The 12,151-nt window shown below is 60.9% G+C and overlaps 1 protein-coding gene across 1 annotated transcript; it reads right to left on the minus strand.

Moving 5' to 3' along the window:
- Positions 1-626: 626 nt before the first annotated feature.
- Positions 627-11,295, minus strand: LOC110258925 (putative GTP-binding protein 6). The gene is made up of 10 exons (XM_021082210.1): positions 10,929-11,295; positions 7,468-7,605; positions 6,903-6,973; positions 6,687-6,817; positions 6,288-6,358; positions 5,653-5,811; positions 4,143-4,351; positions 2,973-3,121; positions 2,512-2,664; positions 627-2,311 (listed from the first exon to the last, which is right to left on the minus strand). The coding sequence occupies exons 1-10, from the start codon at positions 11,281-11,283 to the stop codon at positions 2,188-2,190; spliced, it is 1,560 nt and encodes a 519-aa protein (XP_020937869.1). The 5' UTR covers positions 11,284-11,295; the 3' UTR covers positions 627-2,187.
- Positions 11,296-12,151: the final 856 nt, after the last annotated feature.

Here is a 12,151-nt window from a genome sequence, read left to right on the forward strand (position 1 = left end):
AACAGAGGCAAGGGTGGGTGTTGACGGCTGCCCTGGCCAGTGGCTCCCGCTGAACCTCACACTTGTGTCCGGAACGGGTCAATGTGGATCATTTAATTCTGGAGAATGATTAAAAGACCTTAAAGTCAGTTGTGTTTGTGGCATTTTTTAAAATAAATATTTGCTTGCTTTCTTTTAAATTGGGTTTACTTTTATTTTTGGACATGGCTGCAGCAAGTGGAAGTCCACCAGCCAGGGCCTGAATCCACAACAGCAGCAACTAAGCTGCTGCAGCAGCAAGGCCAAACCCTTAATCATCGGGGAACTTCTTGTCTGTGGCTCAGCTGCCGGCCTGCACCACAGTCACAGCAATGCAGGATCCAAGCCGCGTGGGTGACCTGCTGCAGGGCTCAAGGCAATGCCGGATCTTAACTCACTCAACAAGGCCAGGGACCAAACCCGCATCCTCATGGATACCAGTCAGGTTTGTACCCCGCCGAGCCACAATGGGAACTCCCGTTTGTGGATTTTCTGTGGCCACGCAAACAACTAGAAAGTCGTGGCGGCTTTTGTGGTGCCACACAGGAAGCAATTCAATGCTGATGGAGCACTTGCCCAGGTCATAGTGAGTTTAAAAAAAAACCAAGTCACGCCTCCATCCTCCTGTTTATTTTTGCTTTATAGTTTTAGCTTCCCACGGGGACATGAAGCAGAGGTCCTGCATCTGTGCTGAAGATGAATTTTTGAGCCTTCCGTATTCGAGGAGGGAGTTCTGGCAGAAGGATGTTGCTAGCGGGGCAGCTTCCAGGCCACGTGCTCAGGCTGCCACCCGTGAAGTGGGGCTGGCCACACACATTCACCTCTTCTCAGCCAGTGTGTGAGCCCAAGTGCATCTGCTGAATAAGCCACCGGCCAACACGATGGAGGCTCTCAACCCTCAAAACCATCTTGAGGCCACCTCCCCATCAGATATGTGATGGGGCGCCCCAGGGGCTGCCTGGCCCAACCCCCTTCCTCTAACAGGAGCGTCCTGTGTCCTGTCCATCCACCTGGGCCTGTCCTCAGAGCCCCCAGCATCTCTGGACCCAGTGGACCCCAACTGGGAGGGGAGACCCTGTCCACAGATGGAGGGTCTTGTGCGAATCTGGGGCAGGGTCTTATACCTGTTCTCACCCACTGGGAGCCTGAACCCTCTCTCTGGGGTCCCATGAAATCTGGGCTCCCTGAGGCCCTCCCTTCCCCCAGGCCCCACCTTATCCTTCCCTCCCGGGCCTGCAGGATAAGCTCCAGCAGAGGCTGTCTGGCCCTGCTCCCCCCAGTCCTTGGGTGGGGCTTCTGGGGCTGGGGGTGGGGAGGAGCTGGGCAGTGGGAGGGGGTACCAGGAGAGGAGGGGACCAGAGGCCATAACCGACCCCCACAGCCCGCCCTCACATATTGTAGATGGGGAGGAATTGGAGGGGTGGACCTGGGAGGAGGTGGGTGGCCAGGCACAGGGACCAGGCTGAGAGGACGCTGAGGGAGCCCTGGGGGACTTGAGGGCACGTGGGGGCAACCATGCCTGGCAAACGACCGAGCAGGATCCTCCCCACCCACCAGGGTGCCAGCAGTCTGGGAGCCCTGGAGCCTCTCAGATGTTAGGAAGGGGTCCCCAAGGGGTCTTCTTGGAAGCTGGGCTCCAAGACGTGACTTCCTGCTTGTGGACAAGAAGCCTGAACTTGTATTTCCCTTGGCGTGATGGGTTCGTCTCTCTGGCCCTGCAAAGGGGGAGACTCTTCCGCCTGCTGGGCTGTCCTGTTAATTACACCCCTGCCGCTACCACAGGACAGGGCAAAGCCTGGCCGCCGTGACCTTGTGGACACACAGCGCATTTGCTGAATAAGCCACCAGCCAACACGATGGAGGAGTCCACCTGCCTCCCTCATGGCCACTGTTCACAGGGCTTTGCTGAACAATCAGAAAGGCTGGTTTACAAACACACATGCAGAATTTTTAGGGTCTCGAGGCTCAGTCATCCTGTAAGGGAATCGCTCTTCAGATGCCCTAACAGTTGACAGGAGCCCTCAGAGTCCCACCAGGAAGGCCGAATCCCACTCGGAGTCCCACGAGCCCCCTGCCAGGTGAAGGGGTACAGGGAGGGAGGCCCCCACACAGCGCCTGCTTCTCCTGGAGGCTATAACGCGCAGTCCAGCCCAGGCCCTTGCGTGTCTTTCACTCGGGGAAGAGCTTCCGGAACCTGCCGTATGCCGAGTGGCTTATGATGACCTTGACGTCGGCCGCTCCAGCCTCGGGCATCACATCCACCGCCTGCACCGTGGCCTCCTTATGCAGCCAGCTGGGAGGAAGACACGTGTAATGAGAACAGGTACCCCCAAAGGAGCCCCGAGCCAGGGCTGAGCCGACAGCTCGGATGTGGACAAGGCGCGTGGATGAGCGTGGCCACCGGCTCACACGTGGCGGTTAAACGGGATTGGCCGCGTCGCCGCTCCCCCGCCACCCCCTCGCCCCAGCCCCTCCCCCGCGCCCCCCACGCACCTCAGCTGCGCCCCCGCCAGCCGCACGCGGAGGGTGAGGACCCGCCTCCCCGTGGCTGTCAGCACCGCATCCTCCAGCCTGGCTTTCAGCTCCTCCAGCCCGAGCCCCAGGAGGGCGGACACGGCCACAGCGTGCGGTCCCATGGGTTTGTACCTGGGGATGGGGGTGGGGGGCAGGGGCAGACCCGGCTCAGAGGGGGACCCGGGCCTGGGTCCACAGTCCCCCACCCGGTGAGGACCTGGCCCCGCCAGGAGGTAAAAGGGGGCAATGTGAAGAGACGCGCGTTCCCGGCCGGGGTGCGGGGTGAAGGGGTCGAACACGCCAGCCCCGAACGCGTGCTCCGCTGGGGCGGACCCTGGGTTACGGCTCTGACCGGCAGCGGGTGCGGGGGGACACGCCCGGGAGCAGGAAGGGGCTCTCGGGCCCTGGCGACGTGGGGCAGCAGGCGGCGGGGCGCTCACCCGGGCACCAGGTCCACTTTGTTGTGAACCTCCAGGACGTTGTCCAGGAGCACGGCCGGCAGGCGCAGGCCCCGCAGGGCGGACAGGACGCTGTCCTTCTGCAGCTCCGTCTCGGGGTGGCTCACGTCTCGCACATGGACGATCAGATCCTGGGACCAGGTGGTCGGGCGGTCAGGGGGCTTGGGGTCGGCGACGCCCGCCCCCACCCAGGAGGGCCCGCCAGGTGGGGGACCGGGCTCTTAGGGCACCGCTCAACCGGATGGGGTGGAGCCGGCGTGGGGCCGGTGCGGGGTGTGTGGCTGAGACCGCAGAGCTGGCCTGCAGGGGACTGAGGCCCTGCCCCGTTGCTGGGGATCCGCCCTGGGCAGGCCGCTCCCGGTGCACCTGGACCGAGGGGCCCTCAAGCCCACCCCACCTCCTGCCCCACGGGTACCGGCTGCACCTGGGCGCAGCCAGTTACCAGCACCCAGCCCCCGACAGGGGCTTCGGTCAGCGCTCTGGGCTGTTGCATGTTTCTGTGAAACCTTCAGGTTCCCGTTTTAAAGAAGGTGTTTCTCCTTATCTTGTGCTTTATGTGTAGTTCTTATGCAACATTTGGAAAATACAGAAAAGGAGGAAATAACAGCCCAGGGCAATTCTGCCTGGAAAGAAGGTGGCCTGTAAGATGTGGGGACTCACTTCCGGGTTCTTTTTTGAGAGGAACCTAACTTTTCCTTAACGTTTCATTTCAGAAGTTGTAGGATTTCAGAACGGAGCAAGGACCTAAGCCTGTGCTTGGGCTACTGTGGCCTCTAAGGTGCTGGAGCGTCAGGGACACCCGAGTCCCTGTCTGCTGACGAAACCCCAGATTCTGTAGGGGTCACTGTCTCTCCTTCATGCCTCTGTCCAGGGCCCCCAACATCCCAAAAGGGAACTCCTTTTGGTTGGCATTTACTTTAGAAAAGAGCAGACGTCTGCTCCCTGGAGTGGTTGAGGAGGACTCAGCCCGTGTGATGGCACCTGTGAGGGGACCGGGACCCCATGGACTGTGTTGACTGGACCAGGCCCTCCCACCGTGTGGTGTGGCGATGAGAGGACCCCCCCCCCATCCCGTGTGGTGTGGTGATGAGGGCGCCAGGCCCCTGCTGGCTGGTATTTGAAATGACTGGGCCCTGGCCCCACCCTGCTCACCGAATGGGCCACGTCCTCCAGAGTGGCCGAGAAGGACTCGATCAGGCTGTGGGGCAGCTGGGACAGGAAGCCGATGGTGTCCATGTAGATGACAGCCATGCGGGAGGGCAGCGACCCCGCGTGGGCCGTGACGTCCAGTGTGGCAAAGAGCTGATCCCGGGGCTGGACGGCGGCGTCCCCCGTCAGGGCCTTGATCAGCGTGGTTTTTCCTGCAAGTGGGTCACAAGAGGAGGGTGCCCATGTCCCCACCATCCACTGTGACCTTGCAGCGACGGGATCGCTGACCACAGGCCGCTGGAGGCTGGGCCAGGGGGAGGGTCTTTGAGCCCAGCGGGCTCTGCAGGACCCTGGCGATGCCATGCTCAGGCGCATGAGGACACAGCTGCCGCTGTCTAGGCTTCCAGGAGAGAGGGACCAGAGCCAGGGGCACAGGCACCTGTGTAGGCGAGGGTGGTGGTGTAGACAGTAGGGACGTGTGTATGAGGTGGGCACAGACAGAGGGAAGGTATGGTGTGTGAGTGTGGCGTGGGTGTCTGTGTAGACAGGGGGTGCTGGGGTCGGGTGGGTGCAGAGTGTGTGTGTGACATGGGGCAGGTGTCTGTGTAGACAGGGGATCCGTGTGAGGTGGGGTGGATGTCTGTGTAGACAGGGGGAGGGTGTAGACAGACACGACTGTGTTCTGAGGTGGCCCCTCCACGGCCTTTCCTGGCAAGGTGGACGCTCTCCCCAGCTGACCCCAAGTTCAGGGTCACAGCCATCCGGTCGAGGATGACCCACTGGTGAGCTCTGGGTACCAAGCCCTGCCCCAAGTCCACGGAAGGTGCTGACTGTCCCTGCCCTGGAGGGACCAGGTAGGTCAGCTCAGCCTAGACGCTCTCGGCTCAGCCGGCGACCCCGAATCCCCAGCAGCGGGTGTCGGGACCCGCAGGCCGCTCCCTGGGAATCTCAGAAACAGAGAGGCGGCCCCCACACCCTCTCCCACCCTCTGAGCGACTCCGCCAGAAGGTGCTGGGTTTCCTGGCACGTGCGAGGTCATACCCTGGTGCTTCCCACTGAGGGACCAGGTGCTTCCTACTGCGTTCAGGGCCCTGTGACTTCAGGGCTTTGGGACCCTAAAGGACACCTGAGCTCTGTCACGTGCCCACAGCTTTCTCAATATGCTCCTAAAGACGGACCTTAAAACACACTGTTAAGTTTTACTTTGTAAAATCAGAATTTTTGGATTCCTTTAAGATGAAGTCTCTTTTGCACATGGACTTGAAAACGAAAAACATCCAATTCCCTCTTTCTCAGCATTTGGAGGGCATCCGCTAAGAGGGGCGTCAGCCCCCACCGCCCCCCCCCCGCCCTGCCCTCAGCAGACAGGCTGGGCTCCAGCCGTGGCCCCTGCGACGGCCGGAGACAGGCACACACCCAGTCTTTCCCACTATCCAGGAGCCTCAGCGAAACCTGGGTGTCGTTGGCTCTGCAGGTGGATTCCCCTAAAATACCTGGGGGCCCCACCGCTCACCACAGTTTGTGTATCCGACCACAGAGATCACGGGGAACTCCCGCCGCCTCCGCTGCCTCCCCAGGAGCAGCCTCTTCCCCCGCAGCCTCTCCAGCGCGCGCCGAATCCTCACCTCCTTGTCCTTGAGGAGACGCTGCTGCACCTGCAAGGAAGACTCCCCTGCAAACATCCAAGACGGCAAGTCAGTGAGCAGACACGGGAGCAAAGAGGCCCGAGCCCCAGCAGGCTTCCCCCTCGAACCCACCCCACGCCACAGAGGGGGATATGGACCGGCTGGCTCTGGGGGTGGGAAGCCTACTCGCACAGCAGCCACAGCCTGACACCTGTTCCAAGACAGCTCTGCCTGGCGGCCGGCAGCCTTACTACACACTGCCTTGACCCCTGACCTCAGATGCCTGGTCTCCAAGGCTACCAGGGGATGAAGGTATGTGGTTTTAAGGCGCTGGTTCGCATTCCTTTCTTACTGCCACCCTAGGAAGCACCCTAATGCCCTGCTTTGTCAGAACATGACCACAGATGAGGCCCATGGGCAGCCCTGGCCCCGTTAGGGCCTTTCTGGGACACTGCGCCCTTTTTAGGGGCAGCCATGACAACCCCGTTCCAAGTGCCCGCTGAGGAGACCTCCATCGCATTACCTGACCCCATGATGTAGCGAGAGCCCCCTCCTCGTCCGTCCAGGTGGCCAATATCACTTTTCAGGTGGGACCTGGCGTGGATAAGGGTGGGCTCAGTAGATGTGCACATGCGCTTCCAGCATCAGACACGGGGCAGAGGATGCAGCCCGGGGTGGGGGAGGTGTGTCTGGACAGAGAGAACAGGCTCACTGGGGGCCTTCCTCCTGCGGAAGCCTCCACTGTTAGGGGATCCAGGGTGCGGAGCTGGGCGACATTCCTCGTGGAGGACCCACCCCAGCAGACTGCTGCTCGGCCCCGCCCACCACAAGCTCGGGGTCCACATGCCGCCCTCACATCTGGCAAGAGTCTAGATATATGAAAACAAGGGGTCCTTCCGCCAGAGCGGCGCTCTGCAGGCACCTGAGCAGCGGGAGCTCGGCCAGCGCCACCTGCAGCCGTGCCTCCTTGGTGCGCGCATTGCAGCGGAAGATGTGCAGAACCACGGTGAATCGGTCGAACACCTGCACGCCCCAGGTGGCTTCCAGTTCTTTCTAGAAGAGGAAGGCGTGACGGCTGTGTCCTCACAGCAGGGGGCTGACCGGGTGGGGGAGGGGAGCCAGCGTCCACCCCCCCTACCTTGGTGGGCGTGGCCATCCTCTCCACGTTCAGGAAGACAGCGGAGACTTCCCGGGACCCCCTGATTTTCTCTAAGGAAAGAGGACGCCCATCAGACTCGTGATGTCTGTCCGGGGATGGACCTGCACTTTATTTGGCAGTGTTCCCCGGGCATGACTCTCTGGGTGCCGTATTTGGCGAGTGCGGGTTGGGTCCATGGGGAGGCCCGCGTCCACCTTCAGGGGCACAGGTCTCACGCATGGGGATCCCGTGAGCCTGAGCACCTTTTAAACTCGGGGTAAAACCCGGGCGCTAAGCACCCTCCCCCGCGCGTCTCCTGCTCTGAGCTGTGAGCCAGGCAGCGGTGTGGGGCGCAGTCCCTGGGCCCTGAGAGCGGGTGGTGGGCTGGGCTGCACAGCTGACACGCGCCCAATTCTCTCAAGATCCTGACTCTCGGGGCCTCTCCTGAATTCTGACGCAGACCTGGTGGCCTTCTATGTCTGGCTCAAGTTGCCATGAGGCCCAGAGGGACAGCCATGCTTGCTCTGTTTCCAGGAGGGGGCGGGAACACGTGCGCTGGACCCACCCGTCAGGTGCTCCAGGGTCCCTTTGCCGAAGATGAGCCTCCTGTCTGGGGTCTTGGTGGGTACCACTGCCGTGTCCACCACTGACCAGCCATCCAGCGTGCGCACCAGTGCCTGGGCCTCTGCCACCTGCCACTCAGCTGTGGGGAGAGACAGGCCAGTGTGAGGTCAATTTCTGGCCAAGTCAGCCCAGGCCTTGTCCTGTCCTGCCAGGTGCCCCTGGCCACATGCCCAAGGCTGGAATGGTGCTGCCTACACAATGGTGCCAGGAAAGCACCTGAATCAGCATTTGTTGTAAACGCAGCTCCATCCTTCTGGGCAGACTGTCGGCGGGCAGGCAGGGCAGGGTGCCCATGAGTCCTCTGAGCCCTGATGGGGGTGGACAGGGTGGCTGCAGGTCTCGAGGGACCTGAGGGCTGGTGGATGGCTCTGCGAGGACCCTGGTTTGTTCCCTGGTTCTGAGTGGCTTTTTTTTTTGGCTGTGTCCCCAGTATATGGAAGTTCGGGAGCTGCTACAGTGACAATGCCAGATCTTTAACCCCTGCCACATGGGAACTCCCTGGTTACACATGGAATAAGTGCCATGAGCCCTGCCTTTGCACAGAAGCTCAGAGAAACAGCCGGTTCATGGCGCCTCCTGCTTCATGGTCCTCACTCCTGGGACCCTTGGTGCTGCTGTCTCTGGGGTCACCCGACCCTCTTCAAGGCATAGTGAGGACACAGGTAAGAAGAGGCTGTTGAGACAAGGCTGATGGGGGCCAAGGCCACAGAGCAGAGTCCTCTGTGCTCTGGGCCATGGGAGGAGGGGGTCACCCATCCTCAGGGCAGTGTCCTCACCCTTGGAGCTATGTGAGGCGGGGTCCCCACCCCTGGGCCATGAGAACCAGTCTTCTCGGACGCCTCCCCAGGGACCCGCGGCCACACCTCACCTCCACCTGCTTGCGCGGGGTCTGGCCCATCAGCAAACACTCAGGCGACCCCAGGGGCTGCGTGCCGGCCCCATCGTGAATCCCTACTGCTGTCCCTGCCTCTTCTGGTCGCTCCCATGGCTGCCTGCCTGGGGGTCTGGTCAAAACAACACAGGGGATCCCACCACCTGCCCCTAGGTATCCATCAGTGGGAATGAAAACAGAGAAGCATGTGTGGAGACCCCAGTCCAGGGGCACAGGCTCCATGAGAGACTGAGTCCTGAGCCTAGGACCACAGAAGGCGCCCAGGCCTTGGCTCCATGTCACTAAAGCCTGCTCAACATATGGAAAAATGCTCCATGTTACGTGTCATCGGCGAAATGCAAACTAAAACAGCCATGAGACATCACTACACAACTCGGAGAATGGCTGGCATCCAGAACCCTGGCCACGCCAGGTGCTGATGAGGGTGTGAAGCAACAGGAACTCCCGTTTGGGGCTGCTGAGGACTAGAGAAGGGTGCCGCCACTTTGTAAGATGGTTTGGCCATTTCTGAAAAGACTAAATAAACTCTTACCATGTGATCCAGCAATCACGCTCCCTGGTATGTACCCAAAGGAGATGAAAGCTTATGTCCACACAGAAACCTGCACACAGATGCTTATAGCGGTTTCACTCCTAATTGCCAAAACGAAAGCAGCCAGATGTCCTTCAGTAGGTGACTGGATAAACTGTGGTCCATCCAGACAGTAGAATGTTATTGCAGCACCGAAAAAAAATGAGCCATCGCACGGTGAAAAGTCATGGAGGAACCTGAAATGCGTGTTTCTATGTGAAAGAAGCCAGCGAGAAAAGGCAGCAGACTCTGGGATTCCAGCTCTGTTCCTTCCGGAAAATACACAACTGTGGATACAGTTGTGGGGGTGGGGGGGGAACGGGCAGAGCCCAGAGGGTGTTTAGGGAAGAGAAAATACCATGTGTGACACTATAATGATGGATCCATGATGTACACTTGTCCAAACCCACAGCAAGAGTGAGCCCCGAGATAGACGGTGGCCTCTGAGTGATGGTGACATGTCCCCATAGGGTCATCAACTGTAACAAATGCACCATCGGGTGAGGGTGTTGATGGGAGGAGGCGGTAAATGTGAGTGCGTTTAAGAGGCATCTCTGTACCTGCCTCTCAGTTTTGCTGTGAAACTCAAACTGCTCTTTAAAAAAAAAGTCTAAGAAAAATTTTTAAAAGGCCGACACAGGCTACAGCATAAACAAGCCTGGAAAACATGCTCCTTGGACAGTAAAGACCACGTATCATCTATTCCACTTACGTGAAATGTCCAGGACAGGACCATCCACAGGGACAGAAAGCCCCTGGTTTCCAGGGGCCGGGGGATGGATGGGGGTGAGATGGGGGAGGCCTGCTGTTAAGGCTACAGGGTTGTTAAGGGTACACAGTCTAGACAGAGGTCGTGGCTGCACAGCACTGTGAATGGACGACATGCCACTGAATTGCATCCTAGGTGGTTCATCGTATGCTCAATAAAGTGCTAACAAAAGAGGGGGAGGAAAGGATTAAGGTGACCGACCCCTCCCCCACCGTGGGTCCCTGCTCTGCTTAAACCCAGAGTCCCTGTGCTGACCCGAGGCCATGCATGGCCTGCACCACTGGAGAGACGTGGTTTTAAAAGCCCCCAAAAGCCTACAGGCAGTGGTCCCAGGAGGCCCCAGGACATGCTCCTTCGGGAGCCCTCTCTGGACACTTGTCCCTATTTTTCTGTGGGGTCCCTCTTCCCAGGCCATCCAGACCCACTCTAAAGAGATGGCCCCCTCCCCACCTGCGTCTGTCTTCCTACTCGGTTCTGAACACAGCACTCAGGCCAGGTGGCAGGCTCCTGCTCCGTGTGTCTGCTGTCCCTACCCCGCAGCCCGACTGGGGTGGGGACAATGGGGTTCCTGATGGATGAGGGCGCTGGATGCCGGTCCCAGGCGGACAGCCGCGCAGGGGCTCAGCGGGGTTCATGGTTTCTGCTACAAAGAGCGGGTGAACACCTTTGTACACAATCTTGGGCTTAGTATTCAGTCACACAGAGTGAAACGCGGCTGATAAAAGCCTCAAAACTCTGGGACACAAGGGACCCTGTGCACACGGGTGTCACTGGCTGGATGCTTTTCCTTTCGGGACGGCGGAGGATGCGGAAGAAGCAGGGAAAAGCGATAACCCAGGGCGCGGCTGAAAGGGGAGGGGGCCCAGGACCCGCAGGGGGGCAGAGCGCTCAGGTACGGCGACCCCGCCCAGAATTAGGATTTACAGCAGAGCCTCGGCGCCCCGCCCCCACAGGCCAGCCATCGGTGCCCCGCCCCCACGAGCCCCTCCCCCGGCCGCCCCGCCCTCTGGGCTTCAGCCCCAGGAGTCCCGCCCCAGAGCCCCGCCCCCGCCGGCCCCAACCTATGAGCGCCAGCCCTCGGAGTCCCTCCCCAGCGCTTCCGCCCTATGGGCTGCAGCCTCCAGCGCCCCGCCCCCCTGCGTCCCAGCCGGCGGCCGCGCTCCCAGTTACCTCGGGTCCCTTGTGGTTTCCTGGGTCCCCACTTGACCTCAGGGTGAATCAAGAACACGCGCTGGGTCCCCGCCGGTAACAAAGGGTCCCTCCTCAGCAGCTCCTCTTCCTCCTCTTCCTCCTCCGCATCTTCTGGCTCCTCCTCCTCTTCTCCAGCCCGACTTCTCCAGCCATTCGCACCTGGGCTCCACCTTCCACCCTCTCGCCCCTCTGGGCCCCCCGCACCCCCGCGGAAGGCGGCGACCGTGCGCTTGGGGCAGGGCGGCAGCGGCGGCGCGGCCTTTGGAGCCCCGCAGCCGCGAACCACGCGGGAGAGCCGGGCCCCCGGGCGGACGGCGGCCCGTAGGGCCCACATCCCGTGCGCGCCTGTACGCATCGGGGCGTGGCCTCGGGGGCGTGCTTCCGGGCGGGCTGTCCATTGGCCGCCGGAGTCACGTGTTCTCCGCCGCCTGATTGGTGCGAGTGGCCCGGGCCCGGACACCGCCTCCCCGGACTTGCTCCTTTTTCTCCTGGATGCTGGCGGTTATGCTCCCAGGCCACGTAGCGCTGGAGCGGAGCCCGGCGGGATACCTGGCGGCGCTTCCCCACAGTCACCACCTCCCTGCGCCTCTCTCCGGCCTCCACGCAGCGTAGGAGGTCTGGCCCTGGAGGTCTAGCTCTGTTCATTGGAGCCCCGAACTCTGCCTTGCGGGTCCGAGTGCGGCCTTGGGAGCCCTAAACTGTGCTTTAGGGCCCGAGTGCGTTTCGGGTGTCTCACATCCTACTTTAGGGGTTCAAGGGCGGCCCCGGCGGGTCCTAGACCTTGCCTTCGGGGTCTCAGTACGTCTCGGGGGTCCCAGACCCTGGCTTAGGGGTCCCAGTGCAGCCCTTGGGTTCAAGATCCTGTCTTGGGAGTCCAAGCGCATTTATGAGGATCCCAGACTCTGCCTTGGGGCGTCTGAGTGCAGTCGCGGGGGTTCTGAACTCTGCCTTAGTGCAGTCCGGAGCCCAGGCCCTACCTTAGGGTCCAAGTGCAGCCCTAGGGGGTCCTAGACCTTGCCCTGAGGGTCCTGGACTTTGCCTTGGGGTCTGGAATCTGGCCTGGGGGTATTGTGAACACCGTTTGGGTTTCCAAATCCAGTCCAGCGGTCCAAAGTATATGCTGTATCTCGACTGTGGTCCTGGGGATCCAGGCCTGTGCCTGTGAGTCCTACATTCTGCCTTAGGGCTTCATGTCTGTTGCA

The sequence above is a fragment of the Sus scrofa genome, unplaced genomic scaffold, assembly GCF_000003025.6.
Source record: "Sus scrofa isolate TJ Tabasco breed Duroc unplaced genomic scaffold, Sscrofa11.1 Contig58, whole genome shotgun sequence".
Classification (NCBI taxonomy): Eukaryota; Metazoa; Chordata; class Mammalia; order Artiodactyla; family Suidae; genus Sus; species Sus scrofa.

Excerpts from the sequence above, each read along its gene's own strand:
- LOC110258925 (XM_021082210.1), bottom strand. The coding sequence starts at position 11,283 with ATGTGGGCCCTACGGGCCGCCGTCCGCCCGGGGGCCCGGCTCTCCCGC. Across the intron at positions 4,352-5,652 it reads GGTCGGATACACAAACTGTG|GAAAAACCACGCTGATCAAG; the intron begins GTGAGCGGTGGG and ends ACCCACTTGCAG. Across the intron at positions 2,312-2,511 it reads CTGGCGGGGGCGCAGCTGAG|CTGGCTGCATAAGGAGGCCA; the intron begins GTGCGTGGGGGG and ends TCTTCCTCCCAG.